This window comes from Eurosta solidaginis, chromosome 3 (genome assembly GCF_040869045.1).
Source record: "Eurosta solidaginis isolate ZX-2024a chromosome 3, ASM4086904v1, whole genome shotgun sequence".
Lineage (NCBI taxonomy): Eukaryota > Metazoa > Arthropoda > Insecta > Diptera > Tephritidae > Eurosta > Eurosta solidaginis.
This window is the reverse complement of record NC_090321.1, coordinates 196382578-196395919: the sequence shown is the minus strand read 5'-3', so window position 1 is coordinate 196395919 and position 13342 is coordinate 196382578. Positions and strand designations below refer to the sequence as shown.

General features: G+C 36.6%; 1 protein-coding gene across 7 annotated transcripts in view; it reads right to left on the bottom strand.

The window, feature by feature from the left end:
- Window positions 1-13342, bottom strand: part of LOC137244852 (uncharacterized) — a 132436-nt gene that overhangs the window by 19070 nt on the left and 100024 nt on the right. For 6 of the 7 annotated variants that reach the window (XM_067774486.1, XM_067774488.1, XM_067774491.1 and 3 more), the window contains exon 4: window positions 10798-10914. In XM_067774486.1, coding sequence (XP_067630587.1) covers window positions 10798-10914 — 117 coding nt within the window. Of the gene's footprint in view, window positions 1-10797; window positions 10915-11015; window positions 11333-13342 lie in introns of those variants that run through there. The other variant, XR_010951214.1, reaches the window with a different exon arrangement.

Genomic DNA, 13342 nt, shown 5'->3' with positions numbered 1-13342 from the left:
TTTCGAGGAAACTTGCAGTTTCAGCAGGGTTGGACCAGAGATACGAGGGTGTTAGAGGCGTTGGGGACACATTATAGGCGAGACATACATACATTCGTTTGCCGTGGTTTATTCTGGATATGTAAAAGTTTAACCTTTTACAGTATACGGATCAAAGTTAAGCTAGAGAGACATGTGTCTCCCTGGGGTGGTTGCTTTCCTCAACTGCAAGTTTACGATATTTGTCTTGGAGAACGGGGCTCATCGGGAAATCCCTTTCATAGTAGTCCAACACCTTTTTGGTGGATGTCGCTGAATGTTTTTCGAGCTCATTTTTTTCAATACGGCTGAATTCTTAATTGTCGATTTCTTCATGATGCTAACGGAGATGACTTCTTCCTGGAAAACGGGAAATTTTCAGCCTCTGAACCGTCCCCTCACGCAATAGAAATTTAGATGTGATTGAGAATGAATAAAATTGTTTATCAGATTTCGCCCTTATATCCATATCTAAAATTAAGCCCTGCACACCCAATATCCTATAACAGTTTAGTAAAACTGTTTTAGCATACAAAACCCCGATTCCTGCGATAAGTAACTGTGATAGTTTTTTGTAGAGCTCAGCATGTGCAAGCGAAAAATAGTAAGAAGATAAAACAATTGAAAATCAGTGCCAATACATTGGGCGCTTTCAACAAATACAACTGTTGATCAGTCGTCGGGTCATAGTTTTCTGACCGATCCGTTGAGTATTTTTGATCCACTGAACCGTTGGAATTTTACGTCAAATTATTGAGTAGATATTTTTTTGATACATGCAATCAACGTGTTTATTCAGCTGCCTGGCACTTCTTTGACATTTCGAAGTCTTTATTATAATTAGAATTTTTCTTAATACTATGGTAAAGTGTGAAAAATAATTTAAGAAGCTATTTTTCTTAATATTTAAGTATAACTATTTCATTTGACAGTTGACTCAACTTGCCGTTCATAAAACAAAATTTCTATCATTCAACTTACGGAAAAATGTTTGCAATGAAGCAAAAAAGTTGTGTTAGCTGGAAGCGCCCATTGCCAACAAACAAAACAGCAAAAGTTGAATTCGATTTTGATGCAGAAGCAGCAAGCGACGAAACGCGAGCAACCAACAATTCATTACCCACCGACCACTGTTAATCGGCAACTTTTTTGCTTTTGTCTTCTTTCGCACCCCTATTTTCCAAATTACACAGTGCCAGCTGTAGCCGCTTCATTCCATTCACTACAGTGAACTTCTTGTGGCACCGTGACCTAAATTTCAGATGAAGCATAATTAAAGCACAAAACATGCTGGCTGGCAGCTTCAACAGCAATTAACGGCAATGCAAATGAAAAGAGCGCTTAAAGTTTATAAAGTGTACGTGAAGAGGAGCATGGAAAGGCTGCTTAACCCTCCGATGAGTGAGAAGGTCCCTAGGGACCTTTTTGCCTTTTCAAACGGAAATTACTCCTACTTAGGCCACTAAAATATTTAAAATTACTCCCAATCTTTTCACAATATCTCTATCAACTCCTGTTATGCGAGCAGTCACTTCATCGTTTTCAAAAAATTTTCTTATGGAGTTACCATCATTTGTATTTCCGTATCCATACTTTGGACAGTCAACTCTAAGGCCAATCTCTTTATAGAATGCATCCTGAAATATTTTTTGTCTCCTGTTTTGTTTCTCCTTACATGTTGTATTGTCGTCGAAAACTTCTCCTTGTTGTGGTAGTGTATAAGCCAGCTTCAAAACAAATTCAATATATCTTATCCTAGCATGCAATGGAGATATTCCATACTCATAATTTAGTTCGTCAGTTATTGAATCATCAAGATTTTCAAAGTCCTTTTGGCTCTTCTTACAAATTGGACATTTCATTGTAGATGTCGTATTTGTTATTAAGTTCAAAACTTTTCCATCGACCATTGTTAGAAGAAAATCATGCTTTTTTATTGTTGGTTCCAATTTGGCAATTTAATTTTTTATATCACTCACTGTAACTTTTATGAGTTCCGAAGACTCCTTCTCGTATTTAAATAATATCGGGCGGCACAATATAGTTGATGACGGACGTGGATTTTTCCAATATTCTGAAGCTTCATCTTTTAGTCGTAATGGAACAATAGAAGCCATCTGTAATTGTTTCATCGTCTACATTTATTCATTGTTTATATGCGCTTTGTCCTGATGATCCATCACAGCCCCACTTAGTTATCAATGCTAACTCCTTTGGCAGTGTTTTCAACTTTTCTTCAGTAAAACTTTGAAGGAGTCGTGTAGACGTATGATCCATTAGGTTTTGTAGCTCAATTCCAGCTGATACTTCGGTTATTTTGGGACCTAGAGGAACTGCTTCTTTCTTGGCTTGAGTAATTTTTTTGTATCCAGGTAAAATAGCGGCATTACATTGCAATAATGACTTACGCAATATAATATATTTTCTCTTCGTTAAACCGAGATCTATAAACAGCGCCAAAGCTTATTCGGGAGCGTATTTCCTAGGTAGCGCATTTGGTGGTGTGGGAATGCTGTTTTTGATCCTCATCAGTCGCTCTGGACTTGCTACCGCAACTGCTTCTGTTATATGAGACTTCACGTTTTCTTCGTCTTTTTTATATTTAATAGCCAGTGCTTCTGAAAGAGAAGTCGTGGCTATAGCCTTTGTGGTATCAGACAGCTTCTTTTTCCTTGTGTAGGTAGAACACTCTTCTATGGGTTTTGTTGGTCTCCCTCTAGTTGCATTGGTTGACGTGCTAGGCGTTTCTTCGTCCAAAAAAGTTTTGTCAGCTAGCAACTTTTCATGCTTACTTAGAAATTTTGAATTGTTACGATAGACGTCCTTCCATTTTCTTTCTATCATAATGTATTGTAAATCAATTTTTTCTTCCAGGCCTTCCTTTTCTTTAATGCTTGTTTCACTCGCTAATTCTCTCACAATAGCCTCAACGAAGTCTCGTCTTGACTTTGTAGATTTAAACACCGCAAATAGTTTCGAGTTTTCTAGATCCATATTAGAATTAGCTTCGAGTGTATCTGACTAAATATTTAACTGTGAACTATATTTAAAAATACTATTCACTTTATTTAAGAAACCAGAGTAATTAGTTCCTTAATCTCCAAAATACGATTGATAATGTGCATTGTATGATGGATAGCTTTATATACCTACTCAAATTATTAAAATGATTTTCAGGTATACAATTCGTAACTAAAAAAAATGTATGTTGTTAACAAGTTCCAATAATAAAAACGACCTCACGGCCGTACTGAATTATATATACCTGCTCAGGCGCGTATTTATGCCCAAGGCTGTTTAACTTTATTTGATGTAAAAAGTGAAGTTGCAGCTGGACGCAGGTAGACTTTATGAATTTAGGTAACTGAATATTTCACAAATAACTACTGTTAATTTGACGGAGCACATATTTTAACATTTTTTTTTTCATCAAAGTTTTAAAAAGGGCCTAAAAATAGGCATTTCGAAAAACAGGTATATCCGCCAACTTTTAACAAAAAAAAAAACATTTTTTTTTTTGTTTCAATCCTAAATTAAACTGTCTTTAATTGCTATATAAGAAAACAACAACCGACAGCCTTATTTACTCACAAAACCATTTTAAATATAAGAAGAAAAATTTCTAATTTTTCCCAATGTTGAAGATTGGTCAACTTTGAGCGGCTCTACCTGGTAAACTATAATTTGTTGTGAAAAAAAAGTTGTATATTCTTGATCCCTGGAAAATTCTCTATTAGAAACATGTATTAGATTTAGCGAACGCTCTCATCATTTCTTTGATTTTTGCCATGTTTTAACGGCAGAGGCGCCACTGTGCGTCGCTGTATTGGCTGCTTTTACGATTTACAACGAAATGAAGCCTATAAAAAGGAGTGACAGAAGGCGGTCGTTCTTATTACTGCTAACGAAACAATTGGCCACACCAAATATAGAAGAACGTGCCCTGAAGAACCATATAACCTCATATCCAAGGATACGCAATGGGATGGAAGCATTCGATGTCAGGGTAAGAAAAACATCTTCAAATTCAAGAATGTAATATATATTTATTTGTTTTTTATTTTTCTTTTCATTTCAGGTATTACCAAGACCGATGGAAAGCAATGCACCGTCGTTTGCGGCTAGGTCAAGTAGACCGTCATGTCGCCTTTGCCGTTCTGAGTACGGACGGCAGCGGAAAACGCGGGCATACTGCTTCGGCTTCGGCAACGCTGTTTGCGGAGAACATATCACACTTTTACATCGCTGGAACACTTGCGCACAGGGCGGGGGACAAGAAGTACACGCTCAACGACCATAATTTTTAAACTTTTTTATAATAGTCTTAAGAAAATTCAAGCAAAAAAAAAAAAAACATTAAAAAATTGAAAAACTATTTTTGTATGTAGAATTTAGTTATAAACAATAAAAAGAAAAAAATAATCAAAAAAAAATTTTGTATATGAAAAAAACATGACTTACAAAAAAAGGTCCGTAGGGACCTTTTCAAACGGCCGTGAAGTTCAGAACTGTCACTCATCGGAGGGTTAAGTGAGTGAACATTCGTAGGCCGGTAGCCAGCTGTTGAATGGTAACGAAAAGTTATTTGTTGTTTATTTGTAGCATGGCGAAACTTCAAAGTCTATTTATATTTACAGTGCATTGCATGAAAAAGCAGTACATAGCATTTGAAAAATAGAGCTGATTATACTTTACGTAGCGTACATAGACTACCGCTAACAAGGGCAAACGTACACACAAATAAAGTTTGTATGTAAAATATACAGAAACACAAGCAAGCAATCTGTGCTACTCTGAGAGTGATGGTCATTTTTCCACTCTTTGCAATAACAATGTTAACAGCACCAAGAGTTAGACAATCAAGTACACGTAAATGACAATGAACAGATATTGTTTGTGAGAGCCATGTTGCTGTGCCCTGATATGCTATGCAAGTATAATTGGCCCTTAAGATGAGTCGAAAGTAAAACGATATGAAAGAGAGTAAGTGCATTTGAAACTATATCTTCTAATATATACAATTCTTCTGTCACGGTTTTAGAGGCTGAACTCCTCCGAAACGGCTGAACCGATTCTCATGAAATTTTGTGAACATATTGGTTACGTCTGAGAATCGGCCAACGTCTACCTTTTTTTTCGCTGCGTGCCTAGTGTCTTGAGATCAAAACGTGGACCCGGGTACCCCTAGAATATGTTTATACAATATGGATATCAAATTAAAGCTGTTGATGAGTGCTATAGTACAAGATAATTTTCATACCCCTGGGTGACTAGGGTCTCGAGATATAGGCCACAAAGTGGACCCGGGTACCCCTAGAATGTGTTTATACAATATGGATATCAAAGGAAAGCTGTTGATGAGTGCTATTGTACACGATAATTTCCATACAACTGGGAGGCTAGGGTCTACAGATATAGCCCAAAACGTGGACCCGGGTACCCCTAGAATGTGTTTATACAGTATGGATATCAAATGAAAGCTGTTGATGAGTGCTATAGTACAGGATAATTTTCATACAACTGGGAGGCTAGGGTCTCGAGATATAGCCCAAAAGGTGGACCCGGGTACCCCTAGAATGTGTTTATACAATATGGATATCAAATGAAAGCTGTTGATGAGTGCTATAGTACAGGATAATTTTTATACAACTGGGAGGCTAGGGTCTCGAGATATAGCCCAAAACGTGGACACGGATACACCTAGAATGTGTTTTTATATTATGGGTATCAAATTGAAGCTGTTGATGTATGCTTTAGTACACAGTAAGTTTTACACCGCTGGGTGACTACGGTCTCGAGATATAGGCTAAAACATGGACCCGGATACACCTAGAATGTGTTTTTATATTATGGGTATCAAATTGAAGCTGTTGATGTGTGTTATAATACAGAGTAAGTTTTACGCCGCTGAGTGACTAGGGTCTCGAGATATAGACCAAAACAATATGGATATCAAATACCCCTAGAATGTGTATGTATTATGAATATCAAATGATAGCTGTTGCTGAGAGCTCTAAAGTTCATCGTGATATTCAATTTAGTCGCATCAACGAGGCAAAACTAATAAATATGCATGCGAAGTCGAAATAAAGACAAGAATTAATAATACCCACATACATATTTACATTCGTTCTATTCGATTTGCCTGAAATTTCGTTTATAAATTTGCCTATATTAGTATTTACGATGCTTTTTTCCGGGAAGTGGACCAGAGACGGATTGGGACTGAGACTCGGGGTGGGACTGGAACAAAATACATACCACCCTCTGGGACTGGCAATAAGAGATGAAGAAGAAGGAGAAAAATTTGAGAGAAAAGAAAAGAGAGAAGGAGACTGAAAAATAGATAGAATGAGACGAAAATGGAGATGATGGAGGCAGGAGTGAATAAAAAGATTAGGAAAAAGTGTAGAGAGGTAGGGCAGAGTTAGACGAAAAAGCGTATTAAAATATATGCAGATAGGCCAAGTTTAGGGCAGAACAACGTCTGCCGGGTCTGCTAGTATGTATATAATATACCCAGTTGTGATAAGGTATTACATGGCCGTAAGCAAAAAAATTTAGTTCGTATGTTTATATAGCTCAGTGGAATGGGCCGCCCCACAAGATGAGGAGGACTGTAAGTAAGCGAGTCTAAGATCGGACGATACCGAACACTATATACCAAGCTGTGTGTTTAAAAAGGATATATTTTTAGAGAAAATATTACGCACATTAACACATATTACCCATACATATGCAAAATCCCATTCGGAAAGAAGAACAATTACTGCCGAAGAAATAATGTTCTTACCAAATTTTGGAAAAGTTGGTATCCTTTTGTTCGACTTTGGTAATAAGAATATTGAGACTTTGTACTTTTCACAAACATATCTATAACGTTTATGTAGTTACGTGCCATAAATATATTGGTTATTTTTAACCATCACCAAAACTATAGGCAACTTTAAAAAAAAAGTGTACGTGACTGTTAATGAATTTTCCTAAGGTATAATTCTAAGAACCATAATTCTGCAAATTTACAAAGTGGTACTAATGGTCTCTGGTTTACTGTAGGCGGTGCCATGCCCATCTTTGAAAAGTTTTCCTAATGTATATCTTCTGTATGTTGACTTTGAACTATCAAGTATTATCACTATCGGTCTTTTCTAACAAAATATCGCACTTTTAAAACTTTTTGAAACTTAAATAAAATTAAAAAATTTTAACAACAAATTTAAATAATAAATTAGAAACAAGTAAGGAAGGCTAAGTTCGGGTGTAACCGAACGTTACATACTCAGCTGAGAGCTTTGGAGACTTATGGCATCAAAAGTATTCTAGAACAATTAAATTAAAAAGGGCGGAGCCACCCCCATTTTGAAATTTTTTTTATTTTTGTATTTTGTTGCACCATACCATTACTGGAGTTGAATGTTGGCATCATTTACTTATATACTGTGAAGATTTTTAATTTTTTGTTAAAATTTGATTAAAAAAAATTTTTTTTAAAAGTGGGCGTGTACGTCATCCGATTTTGCTAATTTTTATTTAGCACACTTACAGTAATAGGAGTAACTTGCGTGTCAAATTTTTCATCATATCTTCAACGACTGGCAAATTACAGCTTACAAAGCTTTTAAATTACCTTCTTTTAAAAGTGGCCGGCGCCACTCCCATTGTCCAAGTATTTACTAATTTTCTATTTTGCGTCATAAGGTCAACGCACCTACCAAGTTTCATCGCTTTATTCGTCTTTGGTAATGAATTATCGCACTTTTTCGGTTTTTCGAAATTTTCGATATCGAAAAAGTGGGCGTGGTTGTAGTCCAAATTCGTTCATTTTAAATAGCGATCTGAGATGAGCGCCCAGGAACATACATACCAAATTTCATCAAGATACTTCAAAACTTACTCAAGTTATCGTGTTTACAGACGGACGGACGGACATAGCTAAATGAATTTATTGTTTAACCCAGATCATTTTGATATACAGAAGTCTATATCCATCTCGATTAGTTTATGCCGTTACGGATTACCGTTATGCGAACAAAGCTAATATACTCTGTGAGCTCTGCTCAGCTGAGTATAACAAGTAAAGGTGTCTACGTTCGGGTGTAACCGAACATTATATATTCTGCGTGAACTTTAATTGTACATTTCATTTCAGATAAATTACTTTTCTATATAACACGTGGCACCGCCCGTTTAAAAGAAAAATGTCTCCCCATTTCCTCTTACAATAAAACTTGATAAGTGAAATATCATTGATTCAAAACTATTTTTTGCTAAGTTGTAGCTTATTACTCTAGTCTACGACCCTTTTAAACTTGTTTCATATCTAAGTTGCCGTTATCGTTTATATAGAAGTGGGCGTGGCCTTTAACCGATCTCGTCCATTTTTTCTAGAAATATTTCTTCCTATAGGGAAAATTTAGGACCCAATTTTATTACGATACATAACTTTTTCTTAGAGTTATGGCTCCCGAAATATAGAAAATTGTTAATTCATAAAAGGGGCGGTGCCACGCCCATTTTTTTAAATTTGAAGTTTTCCTATTTATTGTTATAAATCCACTTGGGAAATGAAATACCATTGATATAAAGCTCTTTTTTGCAAAGATATAGGTTATTTTATTCGTTGACGACCCTTTTAAAAATCTGTTATATAAAAGTGGTCGTGGTCCTTAACCGATTTCGTTAATTTTTCTTTAAAGCATTCCTTATAGTGAAGGCAATCTCTCTGCCGAATTTTGTTACTATACGTTTAACGATTTTTTGATTTATGATTAATAATATGTGTAAAATAGGTTTTATCACAAGTGGGCGGTGCCACGCCCAATATCAGTCCAAATGTCAAATTTCAACATTCTAGGTGTATTGTTTACTAAACAATCAGGTATGTTGTGTTTTCCAAAATGTTATATATATAAAACGTGGGCGTGGTTATCATCCGATGTCTCTCATTTTCAATACAAATCTATTCTAGGTCCAGATAAGCTCGTGTACCAAATTTGGTGAAGATATCTCAATGTTTACTCAAGTTATCGTGTTAACGGGGGGACGGACGGACGGACATGGCTCAATCAAATTTTTTTCGACACTGATGATTTTGATATATGGAAGTCTATATCTATCTCGATTCCTTTATACCTGTACAACCAATCTTTATCCAATCAAAGTTAATATACTCTGTGTGCAAAGCAAGCTGAGTATAAAAATATCTTTACCCAGCAAACATTTAGGTTAGAAAACGATTGGAAGACGGATCGAGTTCTAATGTATTTCTCTAAGGTAGAAGGCTAGAGGACGATTTGCGAAACTGTCGCGAATTATAGCATTCTCGACAAAAAAGGGAACCTCGTTCTCGATATCGAGAAAAGGGTTAGAATTCTAATCGAATTCTAACGCCAATTGCTAATGGGTTTCTAATGAGAATTTTGAAGTGATGCGCAATTAAATTCAGTTATATAAAATCATTGTTTCATTATATCAAATACTTTTATTTGGTTATAAGCTTATAAATTATAATAAAATAAAAATAATTCAAAATCCCATCGTGTGTTTTTCAGTTCTCAGTACTAGTTATTGTGTTAAAATGTTCGCTTCCACTTATTTCCTCAGGATTGAGCTCGCCGTTTGAGATACGGATGAGGAAACGTTTTCTTCATGCCATTCAAATAGCACTTCAATAATCTGCTCCCTTTCCCTTTTTAACTTTTTTTGATCCATTTTCACTTACTAGTATTTATTATTATAAATAAAATAAACTTCTTTCGCAGCTTATAATATTTCCACACAACTTTTCACTATTTTAATTTTGTTTGTATAACACTAATGATGACTGATCAGGTCGTGCAAATAACCGATAACTGTGACAATAATCATTCAACGTCGAATTCTAACATAGTTCTCTGACCTAGTTTTCGATTCGAAATGCATTTGAGGACTACATTAAATTTCTAATGTAAAACTACAATATTTCTCTAACGTTAGAAACTGTGTTTGCTGGGTATTTGGTATAGGGTAGTATGTCATCGAATTTCACGGATGAAACTTTAGTTTAGGAAGGGTTTGTCGTGTTGTGATCATGCTGTTTCTAATGTTTTAGGCACAAACCACTCCCGAAAGTTAGGAGAGTGTTGCGGATGTGGGCAGTATTTTGCCGGATTTGACTTCTATACCCTCCAGTGCTTACACCTTCTGGTAGTGGGCCGAGTGCCGGGTTTTGGGTTTTAGCCACCTCTTACGAATATTCTAAGCTCTTTAATTAAATTTTTGTGTATCAACAAATCAGAGTCTATGCCTAAAGTCTGTTAACTGATCTCTGGTAGGTTTCTTTTTATATCAGCTTAATATTCCGCTGCAGATTTTCAAAGAATACTTGGTGGATCCCAATACTTTTACTACTGCGTTTTGACATACTGTCCGTAGCTATTTCATTCAGTGCCTGTCCGCATTTACTGACTATCCCAGGAGTGCGGAGGTATTTCCCCCTGTAGTGCACTTTATCCCTTAGCTATGCATACGGCCTCTTCCTATCATTTTGTTAAATATTTTATTTCTTGTATTTTTTCCTTAATCTGTCTGTTGCAAAATGCTTCACATTCAATTAATACATTTTTTTCTTTTTTTCCATTTATGCTGAGCTCTCAATCGACTTTACTAGCTTCCCCAGCTCAGCCGGCCTTTCTACCTCAGTCATAGAAACCATTTATCACATTCAACCTCCATTGTAGTCTTAATATCTATAGATATTAATCCTCCTATTTTATTTGTATATATTCATGTCCCACTTACCGGTGTCTTCGATGCCGATGATGGTTGCTTGGAACTATTTCTTCAAGGTCGTCGGTTTTATCAGAATCCATCTCAATTTGCAAATCGTAAGCAAAATCATCATTGTACTGAAGTTGACTGTGAAAATAAATTGAAATTCTTGAGCTTTATTCAAATTATTTTAAAACTAAGAATTAAAAAATAAACTGGTATCAATAAAGGGATAAGGGTTTACTCACTTTAGGGAAGCCACTCAAACGGGACTCGTGGAAAGTTTTTTCCTTTAACTAAATTCAAACCCATTTTGGCGTTGTGAAATCTCCAGTGGCATTTTCTGTTCTAAAGATCTTATATTTCTTCTTGACAAAACGGTAACTGATGTACATTTGAACCAATATTCCCTTAAGAAGCTTCATCTATAAACGAATCGCTATTGTTAAGAGCCTTAAATGGTGCTTTTCAGAACTGTACAGAAGGAAGATCAATTTCGATGTCATCAAGGATGTGTATTATATCTTTCTACCGTACCCCAGTCATACCAGACCTTCTGCCGCTGCTGAAAAACAATAATTTGTTCATTCCAAAAACCTGTTTTGGAGCGCAAGCTAACTATTCCGGACAAAGCCAATTTTGTGTAGCGCCCGAGTCAGTTTCTAACATAAAGTAAGCCGTGGAGTATTTTTTGGAACGCTAAAATCATTTTGTACAAATTACTAATCTACAATAAAAGCAGAATAGCTAATCTGTGAACAGTTAATCACAGCATGTTACTGTAAGACTTGGAATGGTTCGCCATACCTCTGGGTATAGGTGTACTGCAAATTATCTGTGTGGTCGGCATCCATCGGTGCATTACACGAACCTAACATCACAATCCACTGAGTGGTGTCCTATCCCCATTTTTGTTTAAATTTTACATATTGAAGCTCCCTTGCTCACCACGTCCTATGCTGAAGACTGCACGATAATGGCAGCAGGTCGCTGCCCATCCATTGATGCTATAAAATCAACGCATATCTCTCATTTTTACACAGTTTTTTCACTTCGCGAATCTGATGCTGTCAGCTCCCAAATCCTCTGCGATCTTATTTACTACGTACACAAAGCAAGCGTCCACCATATTAGACATCCACGTCGATGGCATTACGCCACGGACTGTCTTCTATCCAAAATACTGGGTGTGACGTCCGATCAGGACCTACATTTTCGCTAGGATGCATCCGTAATTCTACCTAAACTCCATAGCCGTACCAGAATTCTCAGGTCCCTTGCCGGCAGCACTTGGAGCAAAAACAAAGAAGAGCTTATAACAATTGGCTGCCGAGTCTTAAATAAAGCACACTGGAGGAAACTGCAGGTCTGTAAATGCACCGTGTTCAGAACTGCCATATGTCTCTGGGACATCATCAACAGCAAGACGAGAATACTCCCCATAAAGTGAGAGACACAAATGGCTGAACAAATACATTCTGCTGAATACCCGAAAACCTGAGTATCCCAACAGACATCTGATAGAAGAGGCTCAGCCTCACAGAGACTTAAGAAATCATCACCGTGAGCACTATAAGGAAATCCGGTACTTAAAAACCGAGTCGTATGAAGACAAGGAAGATGAAAGTAGAGACACACAAAAAGTTTTTGTATGCAAGAGATTTCCCAGCGAACCCCGTTCTTTAAGACAAATGCACTTAGCTCAAAGTTGCGGAAAGCAGCTTCCCCAGGGAGACGTGCGTTCCTCTAGATTAACTTGGATATTGATACTATAATAAGTTAAAATCTTTCTTGTCCAGCATCAACCCAGACGTCGGACTCCTGCTATAGGATATTGATGACAATTTGTGAGTGGTCGGACCTATTAGAGTGCGCATAGCATGGCTACGACCACAGCTACAACAAAAGTTGATCTTCGCGTACACATATGCCCCATGCACAGGAGATAGATTGTCGGTGTATCTTATATTTCTTCTTGACTATATGCATACTAGTCTCCGTTATCAATTGAAAATTTATAAGCTTTACACACAAGTTTATGCTGACTTATTAATCTGCAGATCAGAATGAGATGACAATACTCGAAAATACTGAACTAGAAATATTTTCGCCCTATCCATGTTATAATAAGTTTTTGTGGCTTCCGAGTAGGGACACTGGATAGAACTTTTACATGGAATGCTCATCTTAAAGCTACCATACGGCTAACTAATGGAGATGTCTTCCAAACTGAGTTCCTGGTCATTGAATACAGGTGGGAATAAAATTCTCGCCTATGCTTTCTTATCCTGGTCTCTTTACTCTACGCCAAGAAGAGCAATCTCTTAGCTTGTGGTAACCTTATAAGACCGAACTGGTGCACGAGAAAGTGGTCTGTACTAAAACTTTTTATGATGGTATCCGAGTAGGAACCCTAAATAATAGAGCTATATTCCATTATAGTTTAACATATTTTCGATGCAGCTAATCGCCTACTCTTCATTATCCCGGTTTCCTAGGAGTACTCAAATAACGACAACCACTCACCAGCACATAAAAAGATTTAAAAAAATTCATAAATAATTCATAGCTCCTA